Source organism: Pleurodeles waltl, chromosome 3_1, assembly GCF_031143425.1.
Source record: "Pleurodeles waltl isolate 20211129_DDA chromosome 3_1, aPleWal1.hap1.20221129, whole genome shotgun sequence".
NCBI classification, from domain to species: Eukaryota; Metazoa; Chordata; class Amphibia; order Caudata; family Salamandridae; genus Pleurodeles; species Pleurodeles waltl.
In genome coordinates this window covers 394879663-394900297 of record NC_090440.1, presented here as the reverse complement: position 1 = coordinate 394900297, position 20635 = coordinate 394879663, and the positions used below count along the sequence as shown (strand labels likewise).

Genomic DNA, 20635 nt, shown 5'->3' with positions numbered 1-20635 from the left:
TGGTGCTTTGTTTTTGCACAATCAGTGATCAGATAATAGTTCCTGTTCATTCATTACAGGTACTTCCTGTGTACATCCTTGAATACATATTATCTGATATTTGAGTTGGTGAATCCCAGGTGGCAGTCGTTCCTGAGTCCAGTGATGCTGACCGGACCTCTAGAAAATTCCGGCATTTCTCTTGTTTAATCCTAACCGCTCTTCCCCTTGTGGACTAATGGTGGTGCAGTATTCTTAGAGGACTGCTACCCCAGCTAGGCCTCAGGAGGATTCAGGGAATATCGTTGCCCTAACAGAACCACCTGGAGTTCAGGTGAGTGGCTCGCAACATACACATACTTCCTAAAATATTCTATGCCCCACCAACATGCTAGAGTCCCTTTTTCTAGTTTAGAATATTTCGCTTCTGCCCCTTAATGATCTTGATGTAAATTCAATGATTGCAAATGTACCCTTTTAATCTTGTAACACAACTGTGCCAATGCCCACATTGCTTGCATTAGTCATAATAACAGAATCGCAATAGAAATCAAACAATGTTAAAATAAATCCAGAGCCTTCGCAATGGTTTTCTTCAAATTTTTAATACTACTACACACTCTTTTTCCCATACACATTGCTGTTTCTTTAATCATCTCCCTCATATGCCTAGCCCTGTCTGAAAATGAAAGAATAAATGTTGCATAATATTCTGCTAGACCCAGAAATTACATAGGTTGGTCTTTATCTCTACGTTCAGGGGCATCTTCAATGGCTTTAACTAGACTATGCTTTGGTGTGCTTCCCTGTATACTGATGTTGAGACCAAGATAATCCATGAATCCATTCCAAATCTGCATTCATCTTTGGTCAGGGTTAAACCATTTTCTTCCAATATTGACAACGCTATACCTCAGAATGTTCCTTCTTTATTCTACCAAAAACAAGAATATTGTCTTGAGGTTATAGAAGATTTTCTCATTCTTGAACAAATTGTGCATAATTCTCTGGAATACTACATATACAGATATTAATGCAAATGGTATTCTTTAATATCTATATGCCCCCCTGGTGTCATAAAGGAAAGTTAATGTTTACTTTCCTCATGCAATGCAATTTGGTGGTATGCACTGGAGAGACCTAAAGTGGAAAACACTGTGGCAACATTAACCACCAAAAACATTTCTCCAATGTTAGGCAAAGAGTGGTGATCCACCCAAACACAATCATTTAGAGCTCTTGAGTCCACCCAAGACTTATTTTACCATTGGGTTTACGTCCTACAACCACTGGAGATAACCATTCTGATCACTCTATGTTTTCTATCATGTCCTGTTTACCTAGCCTATCCAACTCTTTCTTTAATGTTGCCTGCATGGACATGGGAACATTTCGAACCTTATAAACACATGGTATTTCATTTTTTTCAAGATAATCTTATGAACAACATTTTTTTAACAAACCTAAATCAGAAGTGAAAACTTTTGAAAATACATTTTTCCATTCCAGAGATTGTCATTGAGCTGTAGAATTAAATCCATATAGCCTAAACCCTGATTAGGATGATTTAGATATGAAGTTATCATGAGCTCTCTTTGATGCAGCCAGCATAGGAGATATGAACCTTCCTTAGCTGCATAGATTTGAGTTTCAATACTTTTCCCCTGATAATTCAAAGTTGAAATAAAATATCCCAATACATCATTTGGCTTGTTGCCATAGCTCACCACATTTATATCTGAAGGTAACAGTTCCACATTGGAAACAAACATAATCATAAGTAATAAGTCATCACCTATCAACGTGTCTTGCACCAGAATCTGCCATTACCTTAACTTCCTTCCCATCAATGTGTACTGCACAGAATGGTGCATCTTTTTTTGTTTCATTTTTACATATACACCTAAAACATAATTTTCTGTCACATCACTATTTTCTTGTAGGACTTCTCTGATCTGACTAGAGATATCCTTATCAGTACCCCCCACATCATTGTTTATGTCTAGCGTAATGTGTTTTAGTTTTACAATACCTACGCACTCGCCCAATAGGACAACAAGTCCTATCATTGGATAGATGTACAGGCAATCCACATTTGAAACGCAATTAGGGCCTGATTATGACCTTGGTGGATGGGATACTCCGTCACGTTTGGGATTTATTTCTAAATTCCCTTCTATTTTTTCCCAAACATCCTTTTTTAATCACACGTTCTTCCTCAGCTGCTTTATGGGATAGTCATTTCATACCCAACTTAATTTCCTCAAACTGATGGGCAATGTCTATTGCGTTTTCTAATGTTAGGTCATCCACAAATAACTTTTTTCTTTTAACTTGGGGTCAGATGTCTTGTGTACCATGTGGTCACGAAACACAACATAATTACATTTTGCAGCCAACACCCTTAAGTTGCTAACAAATGCATCCATTGATTCATTAGGTAACTGACCCCTACCCAATAATTTATGCGTTGCTAATACTTCATTGGTTCTTTTTTTTTAACAGAAAATATCTAACTGTTTTGTTGCTGTCTCATAGAAGTCTGGTTCCCCATCTTCATTTTCATCATCTACAACTAATGGGGGTATATGATTCAGCATCTATCTTCCTTCTGGACCAAGACTTTGCTTCATTATAGCAAATGTATGTTTATCTGTATACACATCCACAACAATAGCCTCTAAGTATGCATCAAAACCCTCTTCCCATTGAGCATAGTCTAATGTTGGTTCTCCGTTATCCACTAAAAATGCTGGTGGCGCTGTAATACCCTCCAATAAGAGGATTAATGTTACTAAATAGTATGAGCGTATCTGATGCAGATTTTCCCCAACAGCAGTAAAGTAAAAGAAAAGAAAAAACAAAACAAAACAAAAAATGCACCAAAGAACAGCCAAGACGAAATCCTTAGAACCCTTTCCACCAAACAATGTTTCATAAATGAATACTCATTGAGGCCATCATTTCAGAGTGCACAATTGAGTGTGCAAATCACAGCTTTGTGTCTGCACTATACCTTCAATTCAGCTGACCAGATCAAAGCCCATTGGTCGCTATGTAGTATGCATGTCACTTGAACTCATGCTCCTTAAAATGGGCATTGACATCCAATCCATCCGATATGGCTGTGTGAGTGCTCTAGTGTTTAATGCCAACGTGAGCACACTATGCTTGCAGCACCTCCTCACAGAGACATCAGAACACTCTTCATGCCAGACACGAGTTGACTTTGCGAACTTCACTGCGCTCCACATTTATCTCCCATGTCAGCTGTTACCAAATAACTTTTTTCTTTTTAAAAGTACTTGCCACTTCCTGGGATGCCTTAGGTTAATACACTGCCAGGATGCACACACAAGGCTCCAGGCTTCTCTCCATTTGGCATCCCATCTTTTTCACCAGTTTTAAGGTCCAACTTCAAATAGTCAACCAGCACACCTGTAGTCAGGTAAATTACTTTATTCCCTGCAGCAGTGAAGTTGTGATTTCATGGGAGAAAAGCCTGGGCTATCTGCCCCAACAGGAACCTCAGTGTGCATTCTATATTTTCAATCCACTCTGAGATTCCAGCTGGGGTACCACAGTCACCCTCTGTAGAGGATTCACAATCAAGGAAGAACTTGGAATCCACTGACATCAGTAGCCAACCATTCTTAGAAGCCTCCTCTCTTCTTTCCGTGGAGTTGGTGGGTCATTCTTAGAATCCAGAAATGCATTCTTTAGTCACCTTCCTCACTCCCTTTTTCATTAGGCTTCCTACATCAATTATTTCCTTTTGCTAGTGCGGCATTTTAATAAGGGACACGTTATGCCCATTTTACAGGCACATTTAAACTTTACAAATCTTTCTTGAGTATTTGTGAAATGATTGTGGGACGTTCGGTATGGCATTTAGAATTCTATGCCAATCAAACAATTCTATTTCAGAATCTTAAAGCAAAACAATGCTGGCTTTACTACCCTTATAAAGATGGACAGAGAAAAATGTTTCACACAAGTCAATAACTGTGAACTATTCTTACTGTGGAACTGGCAGCACCTGTAGCAATCAAACATTCTACTGGACGGCCATTTACTTCTCCATCAACAAAAGACGACCATCCTAGTCTACCTGTAGGACTGTACCAAGCATACAATCATCCTCCCCTCTCAGGCACCATCAATGTGCCAAACGCAATCCTGTAGAACCTTCAAAAATAGCTGCATAGCTGCAAGTTGTTGATATTATCATTAATTAATTAATGTATCTGGCTTAAAACCTGCTGTATTATTCTGCATAAGTTGTTGTCTGACAGGGGCTGAAGGGATATTACCATTGAACTGCCTTCCATGCTGCATGTTCTGCAAAGAGGCAGGTAGGGCTGGTAACACTGACAGCACCATCCCATTCTGTGCCATCTAATTCATATTCTGCTGTGAATGAGGAACCATTTGTGACTCATTTTGAAATCTATTTGGATTAATTCTGCATGTTTGTTTCCAGTGACCTTCTTTACCACAAATGTGACATCCTCCAGATTTCACTTGGACATTGTTAGAATTGTTATTAACAATATTGCCATTATTTTTAATAAAGCCTCTGCCACTACCATGAGGACCACTGTTCATACCTTGCACAACTTGTACACCATTCTGTGATGGTGCTTGAAAAACTCCTTGACAACCTTTTTGAAACAACTTAGTTTGGGCCACCATCAACTTTGCTTTTGTGGATTTATTTTCTGCACCACAGAAATAACTTCAATAGTTTGCATAGGCAAGGACCTCACCTAATGATTTTGATGCCATCACATTACACTCTTCTGATATGTGGGCTGATCTCCATGCGCAATTCAAGCATAAAATCCGAAACAAAGCCCAATGCGTCTTCTTTTGCTGTGCTGTCTTCAAATCTGCAACACAAAATGATGATGGACGGAGTGCTGAACAATGCAAACACTCACTCCCAGTCACAGATCTGGGTTTAATCCATCGTTCTTTTGCTCACCATGCCACCCCAGGTTGGACCCAGCCATATGCAAATCAGTCTTGACCCTGTTCCTCATGGGAACAGTCCAGCCCGAACTGCCAAGCCAGGTCCTCACTAGACCGGAAACAAGCATCCTGGGACCGGTTTCAGGGTTTCACCCCTCATCAGCCAGGCTAGCTTGAATCCAGTGGCACAGTGAGCAAGGGACCCACATCTGGGCATACCCTTCCCACTTAGGGCAACTTTAGCAACACAAAATGATGATGGACGGAGTGCTGAACAATGCAAACACTCACCCCCAGTCACAGATCTGGGTTTAATCCATTGTTCTTTTGCTCACCATGCCACCCCAGGTTGGACCCAGCCATATGCAAATCAGTCTTGACCCTGTTCCTCATGGGAACAGTCCCGCCCGAAAGCCAGGTCCTCACTGGACCGGAAACAAGCATCCTGGGACCGGTTTCAGGGCTGTGTGAAGAATGAGGATGAGATTTGCATTTCAGCTGATGGAAGACCCATGTTGCCAGACAGTTTGTTGTCCCTGATAGTTAACATTCTTTGGTCCCACACACCTTAGTAGGAATTCCATGCTTAGGTTGTTCAGACAGAATTGGTTTAACCCCTGTTTCAGAGTAATGGCTGAAAACATTTGTCAGTTCTGCGTTGTCTGCCAACAATTGAACATAAGGAAAAGGACCACAGTAAGTATGAGTCACATAGGAAGATCAAGAGGCCCCTTCAACAGGTTGCAACTAGACCTCATTGAAATGCCTGTTTGCAACTGGATGTGATATGTCCTGGTTGTGGTGTATATTTTCTCCCAGTGGGTGGAAGCCTAACTGACTTGGAGAAATGACAGTCTTACTGTGGCAAAGTTATTGCTGTGTGAGTTGATACCGCAGTTTGGGTTCCAAGTTTCTCTGGAGTCGGATTGAGGACCTCGTTTTAATAATGGGGTTGTTAGAGTGCTGTGTGTAGCCTTGCAGGTTGAATAACAACAGCACTGTAAGTTATCAACCTGAAACTTCTGGCATTGTCGAGCAGGTGAATTGGATGATGAAGTCCTGGCTGGTAAAGTTGGGTGTGTCTACCTCTCAGAAGTGGCTGGATGCCTTGCTCTTGTTGTTAATGAGCATCCAAAGTACTCCCAATGAGCAAACAGGATTGTCTCAATACAAAATCATCATGGAGAGTGCCATGAGGTTGCCTGCTGTGCCTGCTAATTCCCTTGTGAATACCTCAGAATGTATAGTTCTTTACTACTGTAAAGGACTGGCTGATGTGGTGTGTTCTGTTTCCCATCAGGTTAAAGCTACAAATGCACTCATGCATTAGGAGCAGTCCCCCAGCCTTGGTCCTGTTGGCTTGTTCCTGCTGAAGAAACACATCAGGAAGTCGTGTTTGGAATCAGGTTAGAAAAGCCCCTTCCAGGTCATTTTTTGTTACCAACACTGCTGTCAAATGTGGATTACTTAATTGGGTGCATGCCTCCCATACCCAGAGTGTGAGATGTCTGGATGAAGTAGTGGTGACGACAACCATTGACTCACAGACTCAAACTACTGATTACCCTGAAAAAGCAGAGCAGGGTGGAGAGAGCACCTAGACATCCCAGAGTCAATCAGTGATTCAAAATCCAGAGGTGGTATAGGGTTTAGCTGAAGCAAGTCATGAGCCTGTGGCGAGTGAAACAAAGGTGGCCACAGTGAACCAGCTTGCTGCACAAAAAAATGATGACTCTGATCCTGGTGAAGGATCACGTAATGTGACCAGGAGTGACCATAAAAGAGAAAGGTAGCCAAGGAACCATGAGAGGGTGAGACCAAGCCTATCTTTTGAACTCATCCCACAAACTGCCACTGAGGAGTCTGCCACTGAGGATAAGTGACAGCGAAGATGAACAACCAGTAGCCTGAAGAGCAAACAGAACAAGGCTGCCTAGTTGACAGTACTCTGTACCAGACTGGACATACAACACCAACTGTGAACTTGAGCCGATCTTCTATGAGTTGGATGATCAAAGGATAGTGCATATAGAACCTCCATGATTACGGCTACCACAGCGGAAGTTTGAATTCCTGAATTAGATTGCAATCATCATAACAAACTGTGCCTCTGAACTAACTTTACGGAACTTTACTTGAATTGAATAATGAAGATTCCCTAGGGCCAAAGTTACTGTAGAAGAGTAGAGTTGTCATTTTAGAAGAAGATGGAGTAGTACTAGGGATAATTTACAAAGACTGCTGCACATAAGCTAATTAAATCATGTATCAATTAAATCAATTTTGCTCATTTTGCACAAGTGGAAAAATCACAGAAGTTACAAGTCTACTTGCTGCTGTTCTACTCTTAAGGTCTGACTGTTGCAAACCTGTGAGTATCCTTACCAAGAACCAATGTAATTTATTTAGATCCCCAACTAGTCTTGACTTAGACCTATTGAGAAGAAATGTATTGATGATCTGGAAGGTAGGAGGGCCATAATACACCAGAGAACTAAGAAAGGAGTGGATATTATAAAGAATGTATGGAAAGAGGAGGAAGAGAAGTATCAAGAGATGGGCGTCTACCCCAAGTTGAACTTAGACTGGCAATATTTAGGGAAATTATGTTAAGGTTAAGGAAAGATAAGGTTTGAAACAATGTATGGGGATAGGTCAGTGTGATGACAAGTTTGAGGTTGTAGGTAATACAGATTAAGTACTTGCTGGCAGGATCCTGTTATTCCTGGGGGTTATTATGTATGGACAGAAACCTTAGTTTACGTTGACTGCTAATTAGTGGAGCCATGTTATTTAGCTTTAGTTTTCCTAAAGATTTATCGTGTAAATCTGTTAGATGATCGAGAGGTAGGGTTCCTGCCAGAACTAAGCGCATTAGTAGTAGTGCTTTATAAATTGTAGGAGACATTTCTGGTGCTATGATTCTTTCAGTAGGTGTTGTTCTAAATGATTTAAAGATGAGAAAGCTTCCCATCATAGTGAACAAACTTGCAACAAGAACAGCTAGCATTCTATTGGCTATAGATACTGAGCTGATAGCTATTAGGTCTATTGTTCTCCGGATTAGGCTTGCATTAGATACTAGCAAAAGAGGGCGGAGTCTGCAAGATGCTGAAGGTTGCACAATGTTGTACCTTTATTCCAGATAAAAGCAAAGAGATAATGTGAAGACTGTCACTAGCGTGGAAGCTGAGTTGAAGGAATTGGAAGCAACAGGTGCGTGGGAAGCAGATTTGAGAGAGGTTTTCTGCTAAAGGTGACTGGCTTAGCAATAATGGTAGTGGACTTCTAGGTACTTAGCTTAAAAAGGGCATCAAAGGTAACAGGAATGACATTGAGGTGGAGAAAGAATAGTGTAAGGCTTGTGATTAAATGGAGGAGCTGGAGAAGTCTAGACGTAAGATGTTGAAGACAACAAAATCTTGAAATGGTCTCGGAATGTTGATTTGTTTTGTGTGATGGCTATTCTAGCCATCAGAGGGGGAACTGGTGCTGAATAATGTAGTGGTTCGTACACACATACATTATATACACATTATACAATAGCTGTTATTTTGTGTGCACCGTTTTAATTGAATAACTACTGGTGGCTGTACTCATCTGGAGTATGAGGCACATGTATAACTGAATTATGATCGTAGTGTTCACTCATGCTAAGTGCATCTCTCTAATCACCATCTTTTTTCCATCAGAACATTTACCTGACTTGTGCTTAAGCCTCAGCCCTTCTCAATTATTTCATAGATAAATGCATTGCAAGCTTCACGTTTTCTCTCCCCTCTGTAGGTGCTGTATCAAGAATCACTCATTAGTTATAATAGCAATCTGTTTATTATTGGGAACTGTTAGATTAGCTAATATAATTAGAATTGGGATTTAGATGTGCCTTGCATGGAGACGGGAAACAGCTTCCTGTACCATGCTGACTGAGCTCAAAGAAAGAAAGAGTCAATGGCAATTCATCAGGGCTGTGTGTTGGTATCCTAATCTACCTAGAGTGTAGAAGATGCTACTTATGTGTGTGTACTGAGTAATCTATGATTCACATAATAGGTGAGAACTCAATGAAGAACAAATATATTAAGAGTAAAAGTCTCACATTGACGATCTTTAGTCTACCGACCCATTAAAAGGTGTAAATGGGCCACTTAGAAAGTAATCAAATTACTTCTCAAGCCTCAAATTGTAGTCCCGGGAAAGTGCCGTGGAGAACCTACCTAATAGCCGCATTCAGGATCATTGGTTCAGTGGTTTATTTAGAATAGGAAAAATCCTTTGTGGAACAAATCTAATTTATATTTTGTGTTTTTTACATCATTATATTTAGCATCTTTTTCTTTATAATATAAAAATTTAGATTGCATGATTACATGGCTATTCATGATATTGGGATAAATTGATTTGCTAATTGATTGATTTGCAACCTTTTACTTAACCTGCTAAGAACCCTTCATGGTTTGAACATCAACCTCTATGTCGCTTATGTGAAGATACATTGGTTTCACTATTACTAAAAAGTTTTGTAGATGCTAGCTCGTTTCATATGCTTTCAGTCGACAACCATAGGTCCATACGACCAGTGGAGGCTCCTGTATAACAACTACACAAGAACACTGAGATATAAGGCGCTCTGCTCATCAGGTGTGCTCCTGGACCAAGGGCCAAATGCCATCACTCAGAGAGAAGATCGCTTATTTCTGAAGTGTGCTGAGTGTTTTTTGCCCAGTGATGTATGCTGCGCTCAAGGCTATTATTTAAGCATATTGTAGTATAATATTAGTAAAATCAAAGGATCATAGCTACTGACAGACATAATCAGAGCTTAGCTCCAAGGATGAAACCCCTTATAATCAATCCGTTAACTGCGCGTTCTATTTACATACGCTATAATACATTTCGCTGCTAATCAGCGAATTTACTTCTTATAAAGTGTTTCAATCTTATCAAATAGGAAGAAAGTACACTGATGCCACGTTGTATGCAAATTAGATGAGTCTCGCACCGTGCTCTTTCCAAACCAACGCAGGTGCTTTTATTTTTTTCTACCGCCACATAATCCCTTTCTACACAAACGCTTTGTTTAGTGATCAAAGTAATTTGTAAAACAGCACTTTGCAGTCCTTTGTTGTGGGTATAGTTTGCGCTCTACAAAAAGGCAAGTAAATATTTTTAAAAAGAAAGTGAAGAATAAATACATTGTTGCTGTGTGACTTCGTGCTTCTATTGCTGGAAGCATGAGACTACCTGTTGAGGGGCACTTGTTGCCTCTTCTGACAGCAGGGACTGGTGGTCTCGGGCTGGCTGACGGCCGTTTTAGTGCTGGCACAAGAAGAGCGTGGGCGGGAAGGAGGTGGTGGAGCCTGAGGCAGGTAGGGGAAAGGGCAGGGTTACGGGTTGGCCCAGGGGTGTGGCAGGGAGCCTGACTGGGGCGGGTGGGTGCGTCAGACGCGGGCAGGTCAGACAGGTGCTGGGTGTTGAGGGGGTGTAAAGAATGTCATTAGGCGCGTTGGAGTTGGATTAGAAATGTCAGAGGTGGGCTAGGGCAGGGTAGCTGTGTCCGGGACAGACTGGGGGCCGGGCTAACCACTGTCATGGGCAGGCTGGGCGGGTTAGAGAAGTCAGTGGGCGGGGATGTAGGCAGGGGCTTGCCCCGGGACTGTCGTGCTTTTCTGCTGTTTGTTATTGCAGCACTGCTGTTTGTACTTGGGCCCCGGGGGCGAGTGTAAGCCGCTCTCTTCCGCCGCTTTCATCCTGACGGGCTGTTCTGGAGTGGACCCATACGAGGAATGGTAGCTCGAAAGCAGTATCTGATCTAACACTACGACTGGGCTGGTTACTGTCTCATCTGGGACTCTGTCGGGACGGCGCCTACTTTCCTGATGGCCCCCTTTTTCACTCGGGGAACCGCTGGCGACCGTGGCGGTCTTGGGCCGCTACCCTGACTCTCGGGGGCCCTTTGCCCCGCCTGACCTGGCACTCATGTTGGGCTGAACGGGCCTGGCCCGTCTCCGGATCTAGCAGTCGGAGCCAGAGCACTCCACGCCTCCCGCGGCCTACACCATGGCAACATCCCCGGGCTCGAGTAGTTCGAACCCCCGCAAGTTCAGCGAGAAGATCGCTCTACACAACCAGAAGCAGGCCGAGGAGACGCGGGCTTTTGATGAGTTGATGACGGACCTTACCATGTCCCGGGTGAGAATTGGGGACTCCAGCCCCTTTAGACTGTTACGGGCATGCAAGTGGGTGGGGAGTTATAGTGTCAAACTGCATTCTTCTGAAATAACCCTGTATTTGGAGGATCTGATCTTCATTTTGTCCTTATTGCGACCCTGAAACTTCTGACGAGTTTATGTCTTCCAAAACGTTATTTAAGTTCAATGCATGTTGATGTAAAGTTCATCTTGTGATATTGTTTAAACGACCGATGACCCTGGTCATGTTGGGTGTTCTGCACTGCTGGCGGTGATTATACTGGCAGAGTTCTTTGCTAATGCAGCAGAGGAAAGAGGGCAAGTTGAAGGACCCCTGCAGTGAGGTAATGTAGTAACGACACTCAAATCGTGTTGCCTTAATGCAGTGGGGATGTAAAAAGTGTTTGCGGTTGAGGAAACGGCGAGGCTTACCATGGATGGGATGGATTGGGGTGGGTCAGGTCAGGGTCCGTTCAGATGTGATGAGGTTGCCGAAGGACTGTGACAGGGTGGTCTACCACAAGATAAATTATAGGGCGAAGGGGTCTGGAGAAGAATGTGAAGTACCCAAAGAAAGGAGTGTGACAGGAATCAGGAATGGCCCTGCGGCAGCAGGTGTCAGAAGGCCTAAGATCGTGCTGGTAGGAGGAGGGATGTCACAGGGTGCTCGCATAAGTAGGTGTTGCAGCTGCCTAGACCATGCAGTAGGGCACGTTACAAAAAGCAACGTTTTTTTCGGAGACAGTGTCGCGGTTTCTATACTTGAAGGATGACAAGTACACGAGGTCTGTTCTGTAGAGAGTGCATGACCTGAACTACGAATTTCACAGTGTGGGTCCTCGAGGTCCCTCCAGGATGGTGTGTCCCAAGAGGAACTTAAGACCTTGCAGGGGGCGATTCCTGAAGCAAAGAGTGTGTTTGTACAGGAGAGGATGTAAAAGCTACAGTCTAGGTTTCAAGCAGGACAGCATGAGCAATTGAGAACCTATACAACGTGTACTGTTCCTGCTAGAGATGGTGTCAGTAGGGCATAGTAGCTCTGCGAACATTTATCACATGACGGGGACAATTATTGTGGTAAATGGTAGTGGAGCTTTCTTTCAAATGGGGAGAGGATGGAAACAATGCATAGTCTTGGTTCCTTAGTGGGCTCAGTCTATGCACATGAGTGTGCCATAGGATCCTACATATGTGTGTTCATAGGCTTGCGTAACAGGTTGTCACAGTGATTCTGTGGAGGCAGTCTACAGGTCTCTGTATCATGAAAGGACTGACCGCCACAGAGGTGGCTGTAGTGAAAGGGTGGAGTGCTGTGGATACTGAGTATTGTCAGTAGGATGGACTGCATGACCCACTGCGCTGCTTGGAAAAGTTACAACAGGTTTCTTGCAAACGTCTGTTCTCGGTAGAAGTTGGTAACAACGCAGGACGGAGCTGCTGGAGAAGGTCTCAATAGTCCTGTGAGGAGATCATAGTAGTGTTTTGAGCTCGAGAAGTGTGAATGCAGCAGTACTCGAGCAGAATCTTGTTGGAGGGGGTTTAACAGATCTGAGGATCCCGGCAGGAACACCTGCAAAAGGTCATAGGGTATTGATAGGACATAGTTTAACTGAGTTGCTACCCAAGCAGATCGTGATACAACAAGGTGTATGGGCCTTTCCATATGGTGTGAAAACGGGCATAAAGCTTTGACAAGAAGAGGTCCAATATTTTCTTTCTAGAGAAGATTGGGCACCACAATCTCTTGTGCTTGACATTAAGGTGTTGCAGCCAAGCCTAATTAGATAGAATTGAGTGCAGCAAAACAGTTCAGTGTCCCTGTAGGAGAGGTTGCTAGAACGTCCAAAGGTCAAGGAAGATGAGGTGCAGCAAGGCCTTCATTTGTGGGGTGTAACAGTACCATGCTCCCTGTTGCACAACCAAGCCAGTGATTCTGTAAGAGGTTTCGAGTTCGAAATGAAGGGGAAGAGCTTAGTGTTATGCAGAATGACCTGTTAATGGGTCCTAAATTCCAAGCAAAAGGGCCTTTATTATGATACAAAACTTCTCATTATTAAACAGACTTTAGTGTCTTGCACAATGAAGAGGATGGAGCTGGCTTCTATTCTCTGTTATTTGATGAGGGACTATAAGGTGCTATTTCCGAGACAGGATAAAGAAATTACAGGGCACTGTATCTTCAATGTGGTAATGGAAAAGCAACAATGCAGTGAGTTTTTTAGCTGGTCGTGGATGTCTCTAACTGGGCCTTGGGTTCTGGCCAGCGGTGATGGTACTTTGGCTCAGTTCCTTTGCAGTGTCATTGATTGGGTTTAGGGTCCTAGCTGAATGAGCTGTAGCAGGGTGTAGTGTTCTTGAAGGCAGACCTGTGAAGGTTGATATTGCATAAGTATTGCACACCGCCCCATAGAGTGGTATTACCCTGTATTGTGTTTCCAGTTATATAGCCCTTCATACCAATGACCAAGTGCCCATATGTATTAGCAGATGGGCAGCACTCTTCATGACAAGAAGTGAATGATTGGACGTTTACAGAGTCGGATTATGACCTATGTGGGATATGTAACAGGGCCCAATAATTATATTTTGGTAGAGGCAAGCAGCACTCCCTCGTGAGGGTCAGAAATCTGACGCTCCATGCAGGAGTAAATTCTAATACATCTTAAGCCATGTGTCTGAGTCCTAGAATATAGTGTCAGAGAGCAGGATGAGTTGTAATGAACTTCAACGTTTTCCAGAAGTTTTAATGCTGAACCACAGGGGTCTTTGTCTTTTGTGATGTTCTGTTAAGGATATAGAACCCCCAAAGTTGCAGACATCTTGGTTTGGTGGGAGTACGGGACTGGTTGGTACACTTTGCTGCAGTAAGAGAATTTAACTGATGTCCAGTAACGCGCGAGGTATGTTGCCTTATGTAGAACAGAATTCCATCAAGCATAGGAGAGGCAATGACTGGAACAGCAGACTTTCTAGTAGTTGGTGAGTGTTTTGTTACAGGACGCTCCAACATTATCCAGAGTGTGGAACAGCAATCTAGAGAGCATGTGGCCTTCTTAACTGATGTGTTGGTCTGGGGATTAAACAGATCAGGGCTGTTAAGGACTGTATTGGACATTTCCAAAGGCTCCTCTCTCATGGTGCTTAAATTATGAGTAGCAGTTTCCGCATGTGCGCGCAATCATTCTTTCTATGGTGTAGAATTGAGCTATTGGAAGTTTTTTTAAAGGAAATCCAGTAAATAAGCAATTTTAGACTTGAAAGAAACATTACACTCCCCAGATGGGCAAGGGACTTACACAAGCATAGGATTCTATGCCGACCCCTGTGGAATACAATGAGATTTCAAGTGCTCTCTGAATATACAAATGAAAAGGCTGTTTTAATAATTTTTGACACTTTGTTGCATTTTTTCACACCTATCAGTCTTTACACTCACCATTGCAACAGTCACGCCACTTACACCACCTGTCCGTTGTGAATGCGCTTTTGAGAATGTGTCAATAAACTGATAACTATCAGTTCCTTCCCTGGCATTTCTTGCCATTATTTTACCTGTTTGAATTATTTAAGTATTTTAAGGATCGTTTTGTCGCTGGATGTGTTGCTGTGCTTAGATTGCAAGTTGTGTTGGCTCAGTACTCCATAAGTTATTCCTGAGGGAACATTCTTTGTTTATCACAGATAGCCAATGGCATCCAGGAATACAATGTCGTCCTTTATGTATGCTTAATGATTTGAAGCATGTGCTTATTTTCTGTTCAGTTATAACAAGATATCGATTATCTGCCACACAGGGGAGCAGAATTTGTACTATGTATTTTCAGGTAGAGCTTACTAGGCAGTGCATGCAGTGTCTATTGTGAGGCACATTGAGGATATAGAGGAGCTTGGAGCCCACCCATTGTTTACCATTGGTTGACTTTCCCTGTCACTCTCATTCCCCTACTTATTTATATCCCAACTTACCATTGTTGTGTTTGTCCCTTTTATGGAGCATTGCCTTTTTACACTCTTTGATTTTCTCACATGTCTGCTTCCACGGCTTGCTTTTCAAGAACTACTTTTTTCTTTTGTGTGAAGCACTCCATTAGAGTTTGTGTGCTTTCTAGCCATCTATCTCATGTACGTCTCTTCCTTTGCGCTCCATGTTCATCTCTTTTTCCCGACTGCTTCTGACCATCCTCCTCATCTTGCGCTCCTCCTTGTGCTTCTCCCCATTGCTTCCCCCTACACAACCCTCTGTGTTGCTTTCTGCTAACCTCTATAATGCTTTATGACCTGCCCTGCCTCTGTTTCTTTTTTTCCCTCTAGCCTTCCCCACCTGTTGCTTTTTAATTCCCTTCTGTGTTGCTTGAGCATTCCCTCCCACCCTCATGTGTTGCTTTGCTGTTGCCCCTCTTTCCCCCCTGTAACTGCGCTGTCCCCCCACCATACCTCTTGTTGTTTCCTCATACCCGGTTGCTTTAAAAAAAATACTCTTGCATGTTTTTTTCCTCCTTTAGTTACAGATCCAACCTGGATCAGTAACTCAAAAGGAAAAAGAAACACCCACATTATTTATTTACTTTTTAATTTTATTTTGCAGCAGTAAACCTTTATTAATGACTGGCAGAATTGTATGTAATTCACTTAAAAGTTTAAAAAAAAATATTTTCATTTTTGTGTTAACAAGAAAAAAATATTTATGCATCTCACGCTCAATTGACATCGTAATAGCAAGTATGCAAGTAAATATCCAGGTCACATTTCCAGTAGCATGTATAAACTCACATCAGCGATCAATAATCGACTATCAATATGTATTCCCACTCTTAGTAGCAGTGTAGCAGGCATTGTCTACTAACTGAAGGAACAAGCATCAGCTTCCAACCCCCGGTATCTGAACCATGTGGGGATGGCGTAGCGGTGTCGTGCGATCGTAAATAGGGCTATAGGGTTCCCAAAAATCCTGTTGTCATAGTATGTACCAGGTCACTGTATTCCTCAATACTAGTGTGGCAGTTGGCTGGGTCTCTTAACCATACTATGTCAGTGGGGGCCTTTGGTGACACCCATCACATCGCCACCTGTCGTTTGGCTAGCAGTAGGGCCATTGACGTGAATCAACAGATCAACTTGGGCAATTTTCTAGCAATCCCTAGTAGGGCCAGTTCTGGTGTGGGGTCCTAAAGGATCACCTACATCTCTGTCACTGTGTTGAATACTGCTCTCCAATACTGGTAGAGAGCCAGGCAGGGCCAGGCCGTGTGCAAGAATGGCACATTTATCACCTTACATTCTCTGCATCGTTTGACATGTGTCGGTATATAAAGGGAGTGTCTTTCACCTGAGCACAGCAATACTGCCAATGCATGTCTGCGATCGCTCTCCCCAAATCGTGTTCCCTCTTCCTCCTAGCAGTGTACTTCTGTGGTGCTCTTGCAGTTATCACCTCTTGATATGGGAAATAATTTGTTTAAGCTATATCCTCTCTGAGAATCAGTTTAATGAGCACTGTCAATTCTGTCAGAGCTTTAGGAAAGCCAGTCACTGCTTCTTTTGCAGCATGGCACAATAATACAGCTAGAGCAGAATGTCTTCCTGTTCCCCCAAACTCCTGAAATGTAATACACAGCCCTTCGGGGAATAAGTCTTCTAGGATCTCCACCCACATTTTCCCTGGCAGTGCATTTGCTGACTGTTCAAGCATCTGGGTAAGAAGAGGGTTATTTGCGATGAACAGAACCAGGCAATATACCCTGTCCATACCCAAATAATTTGCTGTGTGCCATCACACCCAAGTTGTGTTAACTATCACATCCACCTCAGTGTGGTGTTGGTGGGGCTTACGAGCTATCACGGTACTATCACAGTACGTAAAGAGTGTGGGGGCGAGTGAGAGTTCCCTCTACTTTCACATGCGGGAGTCTGACAGTATCATGATACCAATATTTTGTGTGGAAACATATTTTCGGAAGGAACATATGGGAGCTGGGTGCAATTTAAGTCGCACTGCGTTACAGGAGTTCACAATCAATTTCAATTTAATAATTTATGTTTTGGAACTCAACAGAGATCCATATAAAAAATAAAATAATACATCCTTTTCTACAACACAACATAACGATTTCAGTACAAAATTCCATCGTGAAAAAATATGTGAAGCCTTACTAAAATCGAATGCACACTGTGAGTACTAAATACAGTCCTCTGTTGTGAGTGCAAAAGACTAGATAGTGCAAATGTGCAAAACATGCTACTCAAGCAATTTACATTAAATGCTCAAACACAATACAAAGAGCAATACACTTAGGGGGTTATTACAACTTTGGAGGAGGTGTTAATCCATCCCAAAAGTGACGGTAAAGTGACGGATATACCACCAGCCGTATTACGAGTCCATTATATCCTATGGAACTCGTAATACGGCTGGTGGTATATCCGTCACTTTTGGGACGGATTAACACCTCCTCTAAAGTTGTAATAACCCCCTTAGTATTTAAAATACACAAGATTGAAAAGTGCAAGTGAGCAAATAAAGTGCCAACCATGCAAATAGCTACAAGCATGATATAAGCTGTCCTGCCCACGCAATTAATAAAGTGCAGTAGTGCCATAATATTTGTCGAGCATCCTACTTCAACACGTTACATATTAAAAAATCATAAAGATTGCATTTGCATACCGATAATTATCATATAAAATACCAGAAAAGCGAAGCAGAGTTAAAAACTCGTATACATTCAAGCTTAGAACACATTTAGAAAACAGGTAATAATCTTTGCACAAACCTTTTCAGTTGGCGGGGCAAACAAACAACGACAAGCTACAACTGCTGAAGTTATATTTCGGAAAGATCGGTCTCAATAAGTGAGGATGTGCAGAATGAAGGACTGGACGTACAAAAAGCACATGATTTAAATCTTGAATCTGAGACAGGCCAAGATCACATAACCTCTTGTCCTTCTAAATGCCTTCCCATGTTCCTCTAATAACTTGCAACAGGAGCAAATTTAATCTTAATAGCAGAATAATTCTCCATACTCCATGTGGCAGATTCCATAGAAGACAGGTTTTTTTTTTTTAACAGATGCCTTTCTATTACAAGCTTTTTCCTTACATACTGCAAACAGTGTGAGATATCTCCCTACTCAAAGTACACAAAGATTTTTTAAATCTCATTTAAAAAAAAAAGGTTTTGTGAAAGAGGAATCCCCACAATGAGGAATCTCGAACATTTCCAGAGCTTTTACATAATTAGAATAGTGGACTTCTTCCCTTTAAACTATGGAAGATTTCAAGTTTTAGTGCAGCTGGAATGGAACCCATTTCACTACCCAACAAACTATTATCCCATCTCAGGACAGCTGCCGTAGCTAGCACAGTTGTAGAAGATAGCCCAAATTGAAGCCCACGGGCAGAAGGAGAATCCATATAATTCAGATTACAAATTTGGTGCCATATGAGCCCCTCTACTTTCTCAAAAAAAGACCAGTGCCGCTCATCCATCACTTCACAGGCATAAGTCAATGTAGACTGTATTTGTACCCTATAAACCTAGAGTACATGAGCAAAATGCCTTTGCCCACAGCTCTTATACAACATGTGAATAGCAGAGGCCTGAGACAGTGCCTTTTTTTTTTACAATGTTTTATGTGCTCTTTATGTAGGCAGTTACTTGAAATAATTCTTCCAAGATATGAATAAAACGGCACAATTTCCAGCTTAACATTTCCTTAAAAAAAAAAAAAAGCTTCTGCCCAATTCCACAGCCCAATGTTCTAAAATCATGGCCTTATTCTTCAATATATTTATTTAAAAAATGCTCTTCAGTCTATTTCTTCAGCACACAAAGATGCCTTTGAAGGCCAATTGGGGTTAAGAACAGTAAAATAACGTTTTCTGCGTAAAGTAGACAACCAACACACATTTGGCCGATCCCCCTTCATCTGACCAACTTTCCGAGGCAGCTCATGAATGTAAAGGAAAAAATGTAGAGGGACAAGCAGGCACCCCTGCTTTAAACCGTTATGTATCTTGGTTCCTTCCCAACAGAATTTGTGTCCACATAGAAGAGTGCAAGGCAATTATTAGCCTCGAGATGAGCAGGCATCCCTAATGTAGATAATTTCCTCCAGTGTCCCTTGGTCAACATTGTCGAACGCCGTGGAGAAATCAATAAAAGCAGAGTACACAGGCATGCTCTAGCCAAAGGGTACTTATCAGTTAGGGTTTGAAGGACAGTAATGTTATCAAGAATACCACTATTATTTTACAAAAAACAGCCTGCTCACCAGTAATAAGAATATTACCGGACACCCATTCCTTTAGTTGACATAATATAGTTTTGGCAACCTATGTGCCAGATGCATCCAGGAGGGTATTTTGTCTATAACTGGCAGATGAGGTCTTCATTCTTTTTTTTATATAAGGGTACAATAATACTTTCCTTCCAAGTTGAGCTAATATCACCAGACAAGTAATAATACTAAAACAATGGACATAAAAAAGCAGCCCATAAGGAAGCGTCCTGCTTAATAACTGATATCCGAAGCTCGTCGGGGCCCATAGACCTTGAAGGTCTTGCACCCTTAATGTATTCCTCAATATCCTTACCAGATGGTGGGCTATATAATTCAATCAAATCAACTTCAACACTAGGCACAAACTGACCACCACTACTTAGATTATTGATGTATAATTATGAGATATACTGAGTTCACTCATCATGAGATATTGGGATAGCCTTAGCAGTAACCCTAAAATCACAGTATTTGACTATTAAAGCCCAATATTGATACAAATAAAAGGAGATGGCAGCTTCCCTCATATTAATCGATTTCCTGTTCGGCTCCTTTCTGCGTTCTACCGCCTTCAATCTTGTTATTTTATGCCTAAGGTGATAAATTTCTCTCTGCCTCGCGATCAATGGAGATTTGAATTGCTTCCTAACAGGGAAGTTTATTTCCTGATTCACAATTTTATGACCCAAGAGGTCTTAATGGTTTATTTAGAACTTTTACCTCTATCTTTACTCCCCAAAGAACGAAAACATTTCAACTGCTTTTCAATCCAGGAAATAGGGTTCTCTGAAGAAGAATCAGAGGAACCCAAACTATCAATTTTGATATGTGGTCCCTGACTACTTATGTTGTCCCTTGACCAATAGGTGCACTGATCAGACTTATTATAAGCTTAATTCTCTTTTCTGGAATTCCAGGGCTGAAGAAGCTTCAGCTCTAAAGCCCCAGATACTGAAAATGCACTTTAATCGCTTAAGTCAGCCCCCAGAATCTCCAATTGAGAACAGACTCTAAACATTTGATGGGATAGCACCATGTAGTCAATTAAAGATTGACCATGACGGAAGTGAAAAGTATAAGAAGCAGGGGAGTCTTCAGGGAATCTACCATTCAAGAAGATACATTCACATGATCTCAGGCTTTCAAAGAAACGGTGACCCGCCTATCTGATCTAACATTTCCAGGTAAAACAGGCTGTGGAATACACCA

The 20635-nt window shown here is 42.0% G+C and overlaps 1 protein-coding gene across 3 annotated transcripts in view; it reads left to right on the top strand.

The window, feature by feature from the left end:
* The first annotated feature begins 10486 nt into the window (after nt 1-10486).
* The window catches only part of CRTC3 (CREB regulated transcription coactivator 3), a 713757-nt gene continuing 703608 nt past the window's right edge, over nt 10487-20635 (top strand). For all 3 annotated transcript variants that reach the window (XM_069222591.1, XM_069222590.1, XM_069222589.1), the window contains exon 1: nt 10487-11145. In XM_069222591.1, coding sequence (XP_069078692.1) covers nt 11014-11145 — 132 coding nt within the window. In that variant the 5' untranslated portion in view covers nt 10487-11013. The remainder of the gene's footprint in view (nt 11146-20635) is intronic.